Source organism: Euprymna scolopes, chromosome 24 (genome assembly GCF_053919585.1).
Source record: "Euprymna scolopes isolate OS-2025 chromosome 24, ASM5391958v1, whole genome shotgun sequence".
In the NCBI taxonomy this organism is placed as follows: domain Eukaryota; kingdom Metazoa; phylum Mollusca; class Cephalopoda; order Sepiida; family Sepiolidae; genus Euprymna; species Euprymna scolopes.
In genome coordinates this window covers 925,001-945,335 of record NC_136505.1, presented here as the reverse complement: position 1 = coordinate 945,335, position 20,335 = coordinate 925,001, and the positions used below count along the sequence as shown (strand labels likewise).

General features: G+C 33.0%; 1 protein-coding gene across 1 annotated transcript in view; it reads right to left on the bottom strand.

Annotated features, from left to right (window-relative positions):
- Positions 1-14,772, bottom strand: part of LOC145246560 (aquaporin-like) — an 81,366-nt gene extending 66,594 nt beyond the window's left edge. Inside the window, exon 1 of the mRNA XM_080108158.1 lies at positions 13,747-14,772. Within this exon, the coding sequence (XP_079964284.1) occupies positions 13,747-14,424 (678 nt within the window). The 5' untranslated portion in view covers positions 14,425-14,772. The remainder of the gene's footprint in view (positions 1-13,746) is intronic.
- Between the last annotated feature and the right edge of the window lie 5,563 nt (positions 14,773-20,335).

Below are 20,335 nucleotides of genomic sequence, written 5' to 3'. Positions count from 1 at the left end.
TGGGTCCCTTATATCGAGCTGAAAGACTCCTGAGACACCCGAGAATATCCTGTGCCTTTACAAGGCCACAATTCGCCCATGCATCGAGATTGTTGCCACATCTGGGCTGGTGCATCTATCACTTGCCTCTCCCACTTAGATAGGGTCCGAAAAAGAGTTTTCAATCTAATATATCCCACTTTGTCAACTAAGCCTCAATTTCTACCGCAATGTTGCATCTCTGTGCCTGTTTCAATAATATTTTAATGGAGTATGCTCTGATAAACTCGTTGCACTTGTGTCCCCTTGACGTACATATTCCTGACAAACCCGCTTACCCCGTCACTGTCGAGGTCCCTAAATGTCAGAAAACTTTCTACTATAATAGTTTTTTTTCTCGAACAGCTAGACTTTGGAATTCCCCTTCTGCTACATACTTCCCTGAATCCACTGATATGCAGAAGTTTAAATTTAAAAAGCACTAACACCTTGTTAATTTTTACTAGGCATGGTCCCAAATAGTAGCTCCTTACGTCCAAGTGGCGATATGTCTTGTTAGGAGTGAACGTGAGTAAAAAAAAGATGCTTTTTAAGTAAGTGGACAATGCAAATGAAGTTGAGAACTGCCGACACCATTTATTTCAGGCTTATCTGACAGAAGAATATCTCACCCAACCCCCGGTCGAAGTAATGGAAACTGGTGATAGGTGTCGCCTCATCTCAGCTTTTGTTGCCTACGATTTGAGGTTTTATCTCAAATCACTGGCTCGGCGAGACACCGAAGTAATTGAACCATACGGATATATATATATATATATATATATATATATATATATATATATATATATATATATATATATATATATATATATATATATACGTTATTATTATTATTATTATTATTATTATTATTATTATTATTACGACTCCGCATAGAATAACACACCACACACATATATTGAGAACTGACCTATTTCTAATAATATAAAACTAGGGACCCGTGAAAATATCTTGATAGTACCATTAACTATGACTTTTATATTAGGCTTCATATATATATATATATATATATATATATATATATATATATATATATATATATATATATATATATATATATATATATATATATATATGGAGAGATTAAAAAGAACAAACTTAATTATATGTTCATCAATGTTTCGTCATTATTTTAAGACTTTCTCTGGAGGATTAAATTGAAGAAAATAAAATAACAAGTACAATATTTTAAAATTTACTTGTGTTTGTAATGTGAATAAGATGTCTTTGTTCTATTTCAGAATGCAAAAAAGCCGTTAGCTTCGTGACATGAAGTGAATGACATTTTTTAAACGTCCTATAGTCGTTAGACATTTACAGTTCAATAATTTTATAGTTCGTATTATTTTAGAAGTCATTTTTTTTTTATAGATGATGGCATAATCAAGAAAAAAGATAAATACATATATTATGAACATGATAAATACGGTTGATAGTAGACCAAAACAGTTGTATGCTCTAAATGTAAAACAACAGATAATTTTTGGTGAATTTATAAGAATTTCAGGTTGTCTAATATAATACTATTGAACTATTGATACACTTATATATATGATTGTTGAGCTGGATTAAATCCGACGATATGAAATAAAATGGAGGTGTAGGACCTGGATACTCAACGTTTCGCCCGATTTATGCGGGCTTCTTCAAGATGACCATCCCTCTTGAAGAAGCCCGCATAAATCGGGCGAAACTTATATATATATATATATATATATATATATATATATATATATATATATATATATATATATATATATATTCAGTTGCAATCGTTTACACACAACACTAGTGTTCTAGATCAAGCTACAGTATCGAACATAGAAGTGCTTCTTATATGTAGTGTGTGCGAGTGGAAAGGTAGTCCGTGTTTGACTTTAAACTGACAATGAAAATTGAACACATTACTAAAAATTGAACAAGTAGGGTTAGAAAAAGTTTGTGTTTGTACAAGAGGTCCATGCTTAATAAACATATATAAAATAAAAAATATAAATCCACGAGTCATGCACAGTACTCCCACACGCCTTGAGCTACATTTGTGAGTGCAGTCTGGAATACATCGGGTTTGAATTAGGTTATAATTACGTTTAGATTAGAGTTAGAGTTAGGGTGTGCAAAATGTAAAATAAACGCCACTGTGGAACACAACACAAAATAATGGACAAATATCTGTGTATGTGCAGAGGTAGAGATACAAGGGAAACTTTTTTATGCAAACATTCAATGACATAAAGGAATTTCATCCTCTTGCGTAAATAATCGTTTTTACTATAGACCGCATGTTTTTGCGACATTTGTTTTTGTTTGGTTTTGCTACAAAAAGTGCTTTTTTTTTGTTACGTGAAAAAAATTAAGAGAAGAGAATGCGTGTCGGCGCAAAATCTATAATTCATGGCGACATATCGATTTAGCCTACAGAGAAGGTAATCGATTAACCGAATTTCGAATTTCTTACGAGACGACGATACTAAGAATACAATCAGAATTACTTTAGAGGAGGATAAAAGTAGTCAGAATAATCCAAATAACTCAAGTATCAATCTAAAATTTTTAAAAATCCGCTCCACCCACCTTTAATTTCATAATAATTATAAACGTGTGTTAATAGCTCAAATGCTTATACAGAGTGTTTTTTTTTGTTTTTGTTTTTTTGGACAGCGAACTTTAAATTTACAACTATTTTGTTTGCTTATAGATTTAGTAACTATTGGTTATTTCGAGTTCAGCTTGGCTTGGCAATTCATTATTAAGAGACTGACACCCACGCAGCGTTTGCAAATTGCAAAAGACACGATCAATTTTCTGAGGAAAATTTGAAGAACGAATAATTTTACGAAATTAACCTTCCAATTGGCCATCTAGCCTCGTTCGATTGATTTAATCCCATTATTTTCTTTGAGGGTGTGTAAAGTTGCATGTTTTACCTTGATAAACCAGACAAAATGTACAAGGTGGAACGATAAAATTATCGCCATAGAAAAAACGACATGATCCAATTTCCGTTTGATGAAAACCGGTTTTCTTTTTTGTTGCATACCATCCCCTTGTTGGCCAGTTGTGTACAAATTTCAAGAGCGATAGGAGCCTTCAATCATACCTGAAAGTGGCACAATGTTCAACAAGAGATATCGGAGATGCGCCGCTGTACAACTCATGCTCTTTAACGATCCAATTTATGACAACAAGACCATTCTTTTGCGTTTATAAGCTACAATCAACATCCAAATGAATGCTTTAACGATAATTACGGTTTTCAAAAGGCGAAGAATTAAAATATACATCTGCCTTACTTAAAAATGCTAGGTTTATTAATGGTGTCTTTTACATATATTAAAAAAAAAAACCAACCAATATTTTTGTTGATGAGGAGACTTTGTTTAAAAAATACTATATATCAAAATTATTGTTCGTGGCTTAATGTCTATCACAATAAAAATATTGTTTTCCGAAACGATCGTACAAATTATTGCCTTTGTTGTTCCTTCTTATGAAACAGATTTTTAATTTTTAATTCTAATTTGAATTTTAAATTCTCAATCACATTACTAAATATTAAAGTAGCTCTAGGATATTTGCCTATCGAGCTTATTATATATCTGAATTGCAACGAGCAATTTTTTTCTTGTATTTTAATTAAATTAGTAATTTTACTATCACATTAAAATACACTCTGCTCTTTAGACTACTGTTCTAATCCTCTCCATATATATATATATATATATATATATATATATATATATATATATATATATATATATTAATGAACCTAGCATTATGAATGCTGATATATATATATATTCTCAGTAACACGGTGAATGACACGGGCATATTACTTTTTACTATATATATATATATATATATATATATATATATATATATATATATATATATATATATATATATATATATTTATATAACTACTTCATTTACTCACATAAATTTAATATACGAAAGTATAGATTTATGCGTAAACTTTAAGTATTTACTTCAAAAGTTCTCAATACGTAGGTAGAGCTAGTTAGTAATTTATAAAATATATATGGCGATTAAGCTACACTGAATATTCTGCGTTTCATCCAACTATAGGATTCGTCAGGCTTATGCGCGAATTCTGTGGTTGCTTCTTGTTTTTGTATATGTTGAGGATTTCTAGTTAGCCAATCAGCTTTCTAGTATCCACCGCGCCCCTTCCTATCAGCCAATGGGCATGCATTTTATCGAACAAAGGATCTCTTTTAGAACTGGGTTAGTGGTTTAAGGTAAAAAAAAGGAAGGAAAAGATCTACCTTAAACCACTAACCTAGTTCTAAAACAGATCCTTTGTTCGATAAAATGCATGCTCATTGGCTGATAGGAAGGGGCGCGGTGGATACTAGAAAGCTGATTGGCTAACTAGAAATCCTCAACATATATAAAAACAAGAAGCAACCACAGAATTCGCGCATAAGCCTGACGAATCCTATAGTCGATGAAACGCAGAATATTCAGTGTAGCTTAATCGCCATATATATTTTATAAATTACTATATATATATATATATATATATAAGTGAAATTGTCTGTGTGTGTGTCTGTCTGTCTGTGTACATTTCCTTACCAAATTACTCTGTCAATTTTACGTCTGCAGACTGGCAAATTACATTTCTTTAATTTTTACACTTTTGGACTGATTTTCTCAGTATATATATATATAAAGTTTCGCACGGGTTCGCATATCCTATATATTAAGTTTCATGTCTGCAGACTAAAAACTGACCAAGGAGCTTGGTTGGCAGTTTTTTTTAAACAAATATATATACGCATACATAAATATATATAGAAAGAGGTTTTTGTTTATTATAATCTTTTTACGCAAATATGACGTAAGTATAAATCATGTAGAATATCTGCATGAATATAATTACACGTAATAGTTAACTAAAGATGATCACCTCACAAGAAACCCGAAAAAAAAAAAAATAATAGGAAATTAATCAAAATGAATATTTAAAAGAATATGCAAATTAGCTAGATCTTTTGCAGATGAATGCAATTCCACGACCCTTATATAACGAAGTTGTATTTTCGTTTTAAATAAATAGAAAAAAGGGTTTTTAATATGAATATCAATACGCACAAAAAACAACAAAAAACAAAATTATAGCAGTATATATATATATATATATATATATATATATATATATATATATATATATATATATATATATATATATATGTGCGTGTGTGTGTGTGTAATCCGTTTCACATAGGTGCGGCAAACAAAGTATTATGGTATCTCTTTGATTCACAGTTAGGAATTGATATTAATAAGAATTGGTCACCACAATGTCACACTTACTCTTACTTTTATACGGAAACTACTCAGCCGATCCGGCTGACATTTCTATGGACTTTTTTATGATAAGGTGCAGCGAACCGAGTATTATAGTATCCGTTCGATGTACAGTAAGGGATAATTAGGGTTTAGTATTTAATGGGAAAATGAATACAAATGCAATCATATTCAAACACCAATTCTAAATCAACGGGCAATAATCACTTTTCCCGTTTTTAGCGGGCTAAAACGTCTAGTATATATTTTTAAGTATATATATTTTATCAATATGTTTTCATAATGTTTTGACTTTTAAACGGCGTATGATATTGCTTGATACTATATCAGCGATAACCGCTATTTTGACAGCAAATCAATATCAGTGAATATCAATCACTTCGTCGACATCTGACACGTTAATCGTAATCGCTATCAACCACAACGCGGGTGATACTTACACCACCTAAACCGAAATGGATACCACCATTTTCTTTATTCAAACAAACTTCTTATTGTCAAGGTGGTTGAACACTTTCAGTCCCGTCGTTGTTCCTCTAATGTGTTTGCCCGAAACAAAATTCGACGACCATCGAATTGCATTCTAGATCACTTAGTACATTTATTTGTACAAATGACTAACCACTTAATGAGGCCAAAAGCCACTTGAGAATAAGGATCAATAAGATTAATAAGAATTGAATGATGGACAACACTATGAGAGGATTCGTACTTGACTAGGTATTTTTATCCTCGGACCACAAAATCAACAAAGATTGGATCATTCCCAGGCTTTACCTTCTCTCTTTGAGAAGAGGTTAGTTTATTGCTAATCGCCTAAGGCGCCCTCACCTCACTGCAGGTCAGAGTGCCCTTCTTCGGGGAACGCTGACATCTCAATCCCACTTTTTCGATCCTAGTGTCACAGTTCATGCAGTTGGAGAGAACTAATTTTTTTTCATACTGGGCATTTTGACTAGGAACAAAGTGTAGTATCTGTTATGATACTACACTTCACTATTTCTATTCTTGGTCAATGGGGAGAAATCCTTCATGACTGAGATAATTTTTATTTTTGTTCCCATCCAGAGTGCTCCTTTTTGGGGAACTGGATTTTCTTCAAATTAAAAACCGACCTTGTGTCTAACTCTGCCCTATTGGGAAGCAAGTAAACAGGAACACTATGAAAGGATTTAAAACTATGGATGGAAAAGGAAAAGTTAGATTGCTTAAAATTCGCTGAATTTTAATTTCGTCATAAGAACCCTTAGGCTTAAGCCTTGAGTTTGAGACATTTTCTAGAATCAAAATCATGTAATAGATTGTGATCAAGATTGGAATGTGTATTTTAGACATAAGGTTTAGTATTGTTTTATTTGGATTCTAATCCTTATAAGGGGACATAAATGGATGCAAAAATACATTCTGGTGAATTTAATTTCTTAAACTTTGTGTCCCACTTTGCATATATCGCGTCATGCTCATAACACTATCAAGATAGACGTTGGAGATAGACTCAGTTTACATATATTGATTTTTATTGTTTCACCCATTTTTCTGGTTGCAACATATTCCTTTTGAACAATTTATAATACAAAATATTAATAGCGGATATTTTTTCAAATTTCATAATATATTTGAAACTTCATAATATATTTGAAACTTCATAATATTTTTGAAACTATAAACTTTTGCAAAGATATTTTATCTCTGTTTCAAATGTATTCCTTTTGTTTTCGAAATGCATAAGTTATCAATAATCATTTCCAAATCTATATTCTTATATAAAAGTCACTTTGTGCCAGTGTGTGAGTTTCTTCCTTATAGGTTCCAAAATGGATGAGTGTATCTTTTACAAATTTCACACAAAGCTAATTTATATGTCTGGCTGTGTTCTTAGATATGTTGTGTACAGAAATTCATCCGATAAGTATCGAAAATCGGAAAAATCCGATTAAAAAAAAACCTTTTGTCTCTTATAAATAATAACAAAATTTTTTTACAAGGGAATATTTTACATTACACTGGCCAAGTGAAATAAAATCTTAGCAAATCATTTGTTCTTAAAAACAGATGTATTGTCATCTGGAGATATAGGTGATTGGTAGAGCATTCGACTACATATCGAATGATTCCTTGTTCAAACCTAGGTGTACCTCACCATTTTATTTTAATTTTATCTAATTAATGAGTTAAAAGAAAAGATACCATTTATAATCACCGCAAATTATTTCTTCGTTTGCATATTTTAAAACTAAACAATAATCAGAAATGACTTTTCTATAACACTCTCGTCAAACCAAAATATCAGCTGACGTGATATTGTAAACAAACACAGTCGGAATTTGACGAAAGACATTATCATTCTTATTTTTTATTTATTTATTATTTATTTATTTTTTTTTTTTTGCAAATTTGTCGACCGGGCAAATTATTCCTCGTAATATATAACAATCAATAGAGGATTGATTCTATAATAATACATACGCAATCTGCACAAATTAAAATATCATGTTTAAGCGTATTGTACGACCGGGCAAAGTCAGATGGCCAGCTAGTAAATAATGAAAACCAAAATGTTAAATAATTGTTTTTTCCTTCTGATGAAAGAAATTGCATTTTTTTTTTTGAAAAAACGCAGGATAAAAAAATTAATTAAAAAAAAAAAATTCTTGCTCGAAACTATAAAACTTGTAAGGAATGTAACTTTACATTTCTTTCTTTTCATCTTCTCTTCTACAATAGTGCTCTATCCCCAATATCGAGTATATTTTTTTTATCGTATTCGAAATTAATACAAAATTAGCAAGAAAACCCGACGTTGTCCGGAATTGAATAAGGATCAACGAATGATTCACACTTCCAATATTTTTATTGTCATCAAAATCGATAAAATTGCATATTTTTCAATCAAATCGATTGATTGTTTGTTCGAATTGGGGATCCACCACCATGCACCGAAAGGAAGCTTCGCATGCCACCCCACAGTGACTTAGTCCACAATACATTGTAGTCTTCACTGCACTGTAGAGAACTTATAGTTGATTTTATAAAATTATTTTTATATAATGGCTTGAATTAAAGTTTAAAATACAATACAAATAAAATACATTACAGTCCAATGGTGCTCTAAACAGAAACATTCATTTCGAACGCGCCTCTGTCTTATTAAAGAACCTACTGTTGACTTTATTCGCCGAGCCTTGTATGGTGATAAAACTTCTCAATTGCTCTTGTGATGTTAGGCTGTATCAGAGTGTTGACTTTGGCCGAAATCGAACCGTTCCTTCGATTATCGATGTTTGATACTTAATCGGGGGTATTCTGATACAAAACCTATATAAGAACACTCTCAGAGACATAAAATACATTCGTGTGAAATTACAAAAAAAAAAAAAAAAAAACTGGCCCAGTCGTTTCCTAGTCCATAGGAAACTCTTTTTCACACACACACACACACACACACACACACACACACACACACACACACACACACACACACACACACAGGGCCTTATATATATATATATATATATATATATATATAAATGGCGTAGCTATCACAAACACACAATTGTAAGTACTCTTCCGATTTTTTCAGATTTTTGTAATCATGTCGATATTCCTTTTATTTTTTTTTAAAGTTGATGAGTTTCTATTCTTCTGATAAATCAGCAGAAAAGATAAAAAAATTTACGTAATAATTATATGAATGATTCTGCGCTGCGAAACAGATGCTGTCAAGTATTGAGCATTTTAACATGCTGAAAGAAATAAACGTTAAGATGGAAAACATCTTGAAAATGGAATATGGACTTTTTGTCGTTTATTTGTATATGCTCTGTAGTTACATCGATCTTAATAAATTAAAGGATTCGTATGAATAAAGGTTGAAAAATAATTGAATAAACATATTTTCTCAGCGAGGCTCGCTGTTTGTTTGTTTGTTTGTAAATAAACAAGCAGCTTGAGCACTGTAAAAGCGCTTTGCGTGTATCTTTTTCAAATGGACATGTGATGAGGTCATTTGTGAGCACCGATTCGATGGACCGAAGGATAAAACTGTCGACTATACACGCGATAGTTGTAAGTTCAATCCCTGGCCAGGAAACGTGCTGGCTTAACCGCACTGATGAGCTGTAATACAACGAAACAGTACTGTATGTGGATGACTATATATATATATATATATATATATATATATATATATATATATATGAGAATGCGTGTGTGCGCGTGAGGAAATTCTCAACCTATATACTCAACGAATTTTTGATCTACAGACTTGAAATTTGGTATATAGGGTATTCAGACATGTGGAAAAGTTTTACATCCATTTTCATCCGAAAAAAAAAAATAGGTTTCTAAAGAGTCAAAATTGAAAAAAAATCGGTACGTTGGAGTGATCAGATTTTTATCTGTTTGTCAGCTATTTTATGAATGCGCATGCGTTAATAGCTCACATTACAGATTATTTATATTAAGAATAAAATGTTTGAAAACACCTTTTAAAGATAGTGTCACGCTAGTCTAATGGTTATCGTATTTGACTCACTGTTTTGTTTTCGATCTCAGCTCATGAAATTTTAATTATTTTATTTACAAGAATTCGAATTGTTTAGAAAAAAATATAATACTCGCATGCACATATCAGTTTCTTTTCGTTTTTTTTTTACTTCATTTTTTTTTTTTTTTTTTTAAAGAAATATAGCGTTACGTTTAATATTTACGGTATTTCTTTTTATAGTAAATGAGAAATCGGCATTAACTATAATACAATATTTATGCGTATTTTACGACCGGGCAACACTGGGCGGCCTGTTAGCACACACACACACACACACACACACACACACACACACACAACATATATATATGTGTGTGTGTGTGTGTGTGTGTGTGTGCGCGCACTCGCGTACGCATGTGTAAGAGTAATAAGCCGATGGAAAATCATACAAGTGGGTGAAAAAATGAATAAACAAATAAATGTGTATGTGTGTGTGTGAGAGAGAGAGAGGGAGGGAGAGAGAGAGAGAGAGAGAGAGAGAGAGAGAGAGAGAGAGAGAGAGAGAGAAAGACGTTCCAGGCTTGCTATCACTAATTACTTATCTCCTCACGAGGACAAGTTTGATACAATGTTTTAGATGTTTTGAAAATCAACCCCCTCCCCTACCGCCCAAGAAGGTATCTCACTCCATTCGATATTCTCTACATGTACAAGAGCCAAATACTTTCTAAAATGGAGTCGTGTTGCCACATCTGGGGAGGTGTCGCTCGAACCACCCTATCCTGTCTTGGCAGAGTGCGAAACCGACTTCGAAACTTACTGAGTGACCCCTTTTCCCCTCCCTACAACCTCTTTCCCAGAGAAGAGACGTTCCACGAACAAAACATTTTTTAGAACTGTCCACCTGTTGGAACTCTTCCGTTTGACTGCCTTCAAATGACTACAATATGGTTGTCTTCAAGTCCAATATAAACAAGTTCTTGTTGAGCCGTCACTTTAAATAATCAAATTCGACACAACTTCCATCATTAACGATCATTACACTGCTGTCTCGGCGACCACCTTGTGCTCATCAATCCTTATCCTTGAGTTGCTTTTGGCCTTTGGTAAGCGGTGACTCCTTTGTAAAAAAGGAGATGTACCCTGAATTGGGATAAAAATATAAATTGTTTCAATCTAGGATAATTTCTCCTCCGATCGAGGACAAAACGGGTCGTTTTATGTTATTCCGTTTTGCGAATAATAAATACCAACCACTTGTCGCGCCCACCCCATTCCCTTTCTGTGGTAAGTCTTCTCCCCTGGCCTGGTTTCCTCAGTCAGCCCGCATGTTTTTATTTACCTTTATGAATATATGTCAGTCTCTCTCTCTCTCTCTCTCTCTCTCTCTCTCTCTCTCTCTCTTTACCCATTTATGTATATGCCTTTCGCTCTCTCTCTTCCCCTTTTTCTCATACACATACGAATTCCCTTTCTATATTTACGTTTCTTATGTTAATCTCTTCTTCTCTCATTGTTCTTCGCCTTTCTATCAATTCCTTTTTTTTGTATATTTGAATATATATAAAAATCTCTCTCTTTCCCTCCTTCTCTCCTTCTTTATCACCGCCACAGGCACAATCTGTTTGCCTTTCTACATATCAAACCATATCCTTCCTTCTCACCGTGTATCAATCTATCTTAGTATCTGTCTCTCTACCCAGCCACATATCTCCGTTTTCCCTTCTCCCCCGTCCGTCAAATTTTATCTATCTATCTATCTATCTATCTATCTATCTATCTATCTATCTATCTATCTGGATAATTATCTTCTTTTTATCTCTCCCTCTCTATCTCTCTGTATTTCTCTCTCTCTCTCTCTCTCTCTCTCTCTCTCTCTCTCTCTCTCTATATATATATATATATATATATATATAAATATATATATATATATATATATATATTTATCTGTAGAACGAAGGACAAATATATTCTTTTTAATTGCATTTTCACTCCAAACAAGACACAGTACAACTTTGATCTAGGGGGCTACTACTATCTGGGACATAATTTGCAAGGGAGTTGAGTAGCGAGATGTCTGTTTACATTACACTTGAACTTCTGCATATCAGGGAAGCAGGAACCTGGAAGGGAATTCCAAAGTTTAGCAGTCCCAGGGAAGATGATTAGAATAAGATGTTCTATATTCTTTTTTTATTATTTTTACAATCGAATTGCACAATAGAGAAAAAAAAAATAACAATAAGAGGATCAACGATATTCAATGATAAAATTGATTTTTTTTTGTTTGTTTGTAGTAAATTCCGCGATTTTTTGCCTGTAAATATTTGATAAATAATTCATTTATGGACAATAAATTTCTGAAACATATGCACACAATAATATTTGTTAGTGTTGAATTTTTCGCAAAAGTTTACAAAATATTAATTATGTCATAAATTTTCTATCTACCGAGTTATCATAGATATGTATTATAAATCACACACACACACACACACACACACACACACACACACACACACACACACACACACACACACACACACATATAAATACAAATTAGAAAAATTATAATAATACAAACAATTGAATAAGTTACAATATTAATTAATCCATCAAATATTTAAAAAAGCAATCAAAATAAAGAATAATGGATTTCCAAGGATATGCACTTTTCATTAGAGATAAAAATTGTATTACTGGTTAGCATAAACTTAAAAATAAATAAAAAAAATATTAAAAAAATATATAAAAACATATAAAATAAGAATGTTAATTGCTCTGTTTAGTATACTGAGCATTTTATTATCTCGATAATATAAAGATAATATTTATTTGTATAATTTTATTTGTATAATTTTATTTGTATAATAATACACACACACACACACACATATATATATATATATATATATATATATATATATATTGTCATCTACACGCAGTACTGTTTCGTGGTCTCACAACTCATCAGTGCGGCTAGAATAGCACGTTTCCTTAGCCGAGGATTGAACCTACAACCATCGTGTTGATAGTTGACAGTAAAGAGGAAAAATATCAACAATCCAAAAGTATATATTGGTGGATATAGATATAATTATCAATTCATTAAGGTAGATACATCAAAAGGAGTAGCGATTATAATCCCTACTCTTTTTGAACTATCCTCCTTACCGAATTGATGTTCAAATCTTTACGCACCAATATATACTTTTGTATTGTCGGTATTTTTTCTCTTATGTCTAAGCTCTATCTCACACGTTGAGCTTTTTATTATCTCGATAATTCTTCTTTGAAACCTTCACACACACACACACACACACACACACACACGCACACATATGTTCATTTTTATTTCGCTACATTTTGTGATTAAGAGCGAAGGATCGCTTAAAATAAAAAAATAAAATATTAAAAATAAAAAACAACATCGTTTTCATGCTTCAAAAACCCTTATAATCTTGAAATTACTATTCTAGAAGGATACGTGGACATGTTGACATTATATATATATATATATATATATATATATATATATATATATATATATATATAGAGAGAGAGAGAGAGAGAGTGAGAGAGAGAGATAAAAGAAACAAACCAAGTAATGTGTTCATTAACATTTCGTCTTTATTGTAAGACTTCTGAATGAATGACTTACAATAAAGACGAAACATTCATGAACACATAACTTGAGGTGTTCCTTTTTATCTTCCTAGATTGTCGGAAAATTATTTCTCTTATTCTTTCACACACACACACACACACACACACACACACACACACACACACACACACACACACACACACACACACACACACATATATATGAGATTGAGATTATAACAAGAAATGTCCAAAGAATATAAATAGATAAATATACTCACGGCTACAAACATGTTAATGCAAACAGCAAGTCCAATATGTAAGGGTACCGACCCTATGCTGTCCTTACGCCCTCCGTCCACTGCTGCTAAAATGCTGAACATGAGGAAGAAGGTGATGATCAGTTCCATCATCATAGCATGCACATCCGTGACCTGAGCGCCGGGGGCGATCACACCAAATGCCCCGTACATGTTCGACGGGGCGACCACTCGGATGATAGCAGCTCCGGCTATCGACCCGATTATATGCGCAATGGTATAAAAGACGAATCGTATCCAGCTGATATCTCCGGTGATAGCGAAACCCAGACTAACGGCCGGGTTGACATGGCCCCCACTAATGTGAACCAAGTTGCCGATGATGACCGCAATGAAGAGACCCGACTCTAAGCATACGAACACCAGCCCGTTAGGGTTAGCATTCTCGTCTCTCATGGAGGCCGCGATGGCAAACATCACCAGCAAGGCAACCCCGAGAAACTCGGCTCCGACCGCCCGCCAGAAGGTCGGCTTGCGCATGTCTTCGAATTCAGCCATCAGGATGACTTTACACGTCTCCGCGCAACGTCTTCGTCTTGCTTTTCCGCTCTTTTCTGGCAATACGGCGATTTGGCTCTCTTCTTCGTTTAGGCTTGCTTTGTCATTCGTTGGGACATTACTATATTCAGTATCAGCCATAGAATTGGAGGGCGAAAAGGAGAAAAAAAAGTCACTCTATGTAAAAAAAAAAAAAAAAAGAAAAGATAAGTGACTGTTATATGTATAACAGTATGCTATGTCATGAAACGCTTATATCCGCATGTACGCCTCTCTTTTCTAAACTTTTCTTTTCTTTATTTTCTTCTGTTAGAGAAAGTCCGGATTGGGCGACGACTAGCATAAGTGTGTACCTGTGTGTACACAGCACAGCACAAACTAAGAGGTATTACCTTTCCTCTCACATCAAAACGCTAACCAACAATAATCCACCAAGCGTCAGCACTCTCCTCCTCCTCCTCCTCCTCCTCCTCCTCCTCTTTCTCCCCCTCCTCTTCCTCTCACATCTATGAGCTTCGTTTTTCCCTCTCTCTCTCTTCTTCCACCTCTCTTTGTATATTAAGTATTTATTTATGTACTATAACATGTATTTACTATTCCTCGCTCACACCGGCAGATCTGGACCAAATTGCGTTTAAAACGGGCGGAGTTGCTCCGCGCCGTGTCGATGAGGGGGTGGGGGAGTTTTTGGGTAGAGTAAGGAGAAAACTTTTCAACATTTATCGTAAATCTGATAGAAAAATGAATCTATCTATCTATCTATCTATCTATCTATCTATCTATTATCATAATAATAATAATAATAATAATAATAATAATAATAATAATAATAATAAATGTTAGTTATCAAGCGTTTGTTTTCCCGAAGGCGTTTCCCTATATACTTTAATCGGATAAAACAAATTCTAATATATACGTAATTTTGGGAATGACTTATAGTGAAAAAAAAAAGAAGCACCCCAATTTCAGTGAAGACCAATGGTCGTTGCCAGTAAGAGATTAATGGTAAACGATTGTTGCAATAACACAAATTGAAATGTAATCGAAAGGGATAGAGAGTACTGGAAACCTGGGAAGATTCGTTGTTACTTGGAGTCCGAGTAACACCACGGGTTGATTATGGTTTCTGTGAACATTTCTAGTGAGTAATAAGAATAATAAAAATGATGACTCGCGGGACCTGTGGAAATTCAACAGGGAACTCATTCATACGTAATATATTGATGTTGGCATTCTGTAGATGTTCAGCGCAAATAGAGACACTCTGATGTTATTGTAGATTTTTTGTTAAAACTGCAAAAGTATTTATCTAAGCTAGCAGGGACGGCCGGGGCGTAAAGTACGCTTGAATATGATATTTTAATTCTTGCAGATTTCGTATATATCATTATAGAGTCAATGTTCTATCGTTTTTTATATATTATAACGTTGCGATTTCCAAAAAGATATGTATCCATATGACTTGGGTGCATTAGCTTTAATTGAAAGCGAAACAACACTTATGAAATTTATATATATATATATATATATATATATATATATATATATTTATATATATATATATATATATAACCTGAGAGTCATCAGCTATAATCGAAACCGAAACCAAAAGAATTCTTGATAAAATTATTTTTAAAAAGTATAGATTACTGGAGTGCCATCAACTATAATCGAAACCGAAACCGAAAAAAAAAACAACAAAAAAAACAGACAACTTTTAATGAATGAAAAGAAAAAATTAGTTTTAATCACGCAAAATTTAATCAGTCCAACCCTAAACCCTAATCTGAACTCTAAGAACATGTCATCAGTTTTCCTAAAAATTCCCACTTCTTGAAAAAAAAAAAAACAAAAAACAAAAAAAAACAAAAACAAAAAAAACAACGCACACACACACAAAAAAGAAATCCAAAGTTTTTTTTAACAATAAACATTCAAAACTTACAAAAATTCATCAAATGTTTTCCTTATAATTTTCTTTAAAAGTAAAAAATAAAAAGTAAAAATATATTTCTGGAATTTATAGTTTACTGGTATATTTTACTTTATTGTTTTTCATTTTTGTTTTTCATTATAATTAGTATCCAATAAATGCTGCTATTTTTTGTTTTCTAGCGTTTTTAAATTTGATCGGCGCTCGGCAAATTCCGACAGTTTAAGACAAATACCGGTGAAACCCGAGCCAACTTCATGGAAAACAGGTACACTAAGTGTAAAATAATAATAATAATAATAATAATAATAATAATAATAATAATAATAATAATAAACACTACCAGGATCTTCAGCCAGGATATCCAAACGGAGTGCACATACTAGTTATTAGAAAGGGAAAACTGGAGACAATAGAAGGCATGGAACTACCCAACCAGACATAGATGAGGACCCTAGGGGAACAAGACGCCTATAAATACTTGGGCGTTTTCAAAGCAGACACCATCAAAGCCAAAGAAATGAAAGAGAGACAGGAATCAGAGGGATGGCTGATAAGATACAACGGATAATAGCAATGAGAACTGCTGACAAATTAAGAAAAACACTTGAACGCGGAGATTAATACACATGAGCTACATGCAGAAACTGTACATAAAGAAAATGCTGCAGATGTAAAATACAAAGGGGAATCACATAGAATCATGAAAAGCTGAAAAATTGTAAGTTAACTCTCCCGCACCCACACCTTCACCCCTTTTTTTGTGTGTGTCACAAAAAACTGGCGCCAAACCAAATAAGCAAGGAGAGTCAAGGAGGTTGGAAAGACCGAAGATAGATAGATAGTCAGACCTCCAGTGGTGTCGCAGAACAAGCAGGATGTATGGAATTACGAACCTAGTTGGCTGCACAATGTGATTTGAGCAACCAACCCTCGTCACTCCAGATGGTGGTCTTTCCTGATTGTCATTAGTTTTTCCTGCTGTCATTAGTTTTTCCTAGTGTCATCCGATCTTTCTATCTATATAAGAGCCAGGTACGTCCAAGGATGGAATGCTGTTGCCACATCTGGGCAGGAGCTGCTAGAAAGGACTTGTCCTGCCTTGATAGAGTTCAAAATAGACTTCGTAGCCTCGTAGGAGATGTCCTTTTCTCTTCCTTGCAACCTCTATCTCACAGAAGAGATGTTGAGAGTCTGTCTCTGATGTATCGTTATTTTCATGGAAAGTGTTCGACTGAGCTTCAATCTATGGTCCCCCCTCGCAAAATTTTCACAAGAAACACTCGTCTTGCTGTAAACACTATCAATAATTCCCACCACTCTTTATCTGTGCCTAAACCTAAACGTAGATTCCATGAACAAAGCTTTTTTATTAGAACTGCACGCCTGTGGAATTGTCTTCCGTTTTCCTGCTTTCCGGCTGACTACAATATGGTTGTCTTCAAGTCTAACGTAAATAAGTTCTTGATGAGCCGTTCCATATAGGTTATCAAATTTAACAAATTTTCATTACTAATGATTATTATATTGTCCAATTTCTACTGTACACTCTTTAACCCTTATCCTTGAGTGGCCTCTTGGCCTTGATAATGTGTTGATGCCTATGAAAAAAAAAGAAAAAGTCCAATGCGAACAAGTTCTAATTGAACCGTCCCCCTAAGTAACCAAAGTTACAAAATTCCCACTGTTTACTATGCTAAAATCACAATGACTAATGTATAACTATTAACCCTTATCCTCGAGTGGCCTCTGGGCCTTGATAAGTGGTGACACCCATGTAAAAAAAAAAAAGGTCTTCCATAACATTTTTTTTTTTTATAAAATAACTGTTTTATAGCAACATTGCTTCCAACAAAGCCTTCTTCAGATGATAGCTCTGGGTTCAGGCATGGTTTCGGGACCGAAGCATCATTACCATTAGGTCAGAGCGTCCCAGCAGTTTCCTACGATATCACCAACCTTTATTGGATTGTTGTCAATCTGTGGGATTGCCATATACACGATGATGCAGATACAGACTTGTTTTGTATTTTCTTTGTGTATTTTTGCTTGTCTAGCGGAGAAAGACCAAGATTATTAAAGAACGTGGAGGTTGAGTTCGCAATAAAACTTTGGCGTCCGACTTCGACAAAAAAATACGATCGTTTTCCAGCCATTTCTGATACATTCTTCTCGTAGATGTTCATATCTTTCCAACTTACACTGATGTGCCCAAATTGTCCTCAAATGCAATTGTTAATTCAACGAGAAAAACTTTTGTCAAATTAACGATATATATATATATATATATATATATATATATATATATATATATACATACATACGTATATATATACGTATATATATATACGTATATATATACATACGTATATATATACATATATATATATATACATACATACGTATATATATATACGTATATATATACGTATATATATACATACGTATATATATACGTATGTATATATATACGTATATATATACGTATATATATATACATACGTATATATATACGTATATATATACGCATATATATACGTATATATATATACGTATAAATATATATATATATATATATATATATATATATATATATATATATATATATATATATATATATATATAAGTAAGGAAGCATGGCTGTGGAAATCTTTTTACCCGAATAGGATGTCCAACGTGTTAAAAAAAAATCTAATGGATAAACATCTAGAGAAGTTGATGAGGACAGGATATTTTTACGGAAACATAAATCGTAAAATTGCTAACTCATTAATGGAACGGCTGTAATGGAAAAATCCAGGAAATAAACGAAGGTTAAAAAAAAGAAACCGTGAGTCTTTGAATTTTCAACAAAATTTTGAAATTATATATATATATATATATATATATATATATATATATATATATATATATATATATATATATATATATATATATATAATCATACATGTGCAATACCCTGCTCTCATCAGAATGATAACAGAGTTTCGGTGGCCCAAGACAGGACTGCCATTTCTGGTGCCACCAGCAGCTATGAGAATTAAGAACTTAGCTGTCGAGCAGAGTATTAATAAAAAAAACAACAACAATGGAGTCTTTCAGGTGGCGGTTGTCTTACTGAATGTATCTGATCAGAGCCCTTCGAATTTGCGACCGTTACAAAGGCGCGTTTGGAATTGTGGTAAAAAAACAAGAGAAAGAAGAGAGAAAAAAAAGAAATAAATAAATAAAGAAAAAACTAACATTAGACGTGCGAGAATACATGCGAAAAACAAAATAAACAACAAGAGTTCTTTCCCTTGAATAAGATATTTTGAGATTTGATCTCCCTTGTAGTTTGATAATTTAATTGACGCAGCTTTTTTTTTTTTTAATAAAACAAAACCGTGCATTTTATTCTTTGAAGAATATATCAGCTCATGTGAATGCTAGTCTGTTGAAATAGACTGTTCGTGATTTTATGAAAAAAAAATTAAATAAATAAATAAAAATAAAAATGAATAAATAAATAAATAAAAAACTAATAAATAAATAAATAAATAAATAAATAAATAAAACCAATACAGTAAATACATAAACAAAAATAAATATTTAACGTTCGTTTTTTTGTTAAGTAACGATTAATATTGAATGTTTTTTTATATTAATTATTTAATGTTCTTTTAATTTGTTTTTTTAACCTGCGACGGTAATTCAATTCTAACGACTGCTCATGCTGAAGTTTTTTTTCTTTCGCCCAGATCCAGGCTGACGCTTGTTGAGTTGTGGTTTTAAGTCGATTAGAGGCAGCTTTCAGCTTATGGCCGGTTATTCCCAGTTTTGTAAGAAGCGAAATGACTGAGTGGCTTATAAAGCCACGACAACCCACCTCAACAGGAATTACAACACACATCCAATTCTTTTCTATGCAATCGGCGCGTAATGTTTCATAACGATTTTTCTTTCATTCGTGTGCGCCTTCTACATTCTCCTCCCAGGGGACAGTCAGTTCTATCAGGAGGCACTCTTCTTTGTGTCAGATCATGCTACAATATCTGGTCGTTTTTCCATTTGGAGTATGTGGGCTGGAAATTGTAGAGATGTAATCAGATCCGCCGAGATTTTCCAGTCATTAGCTCC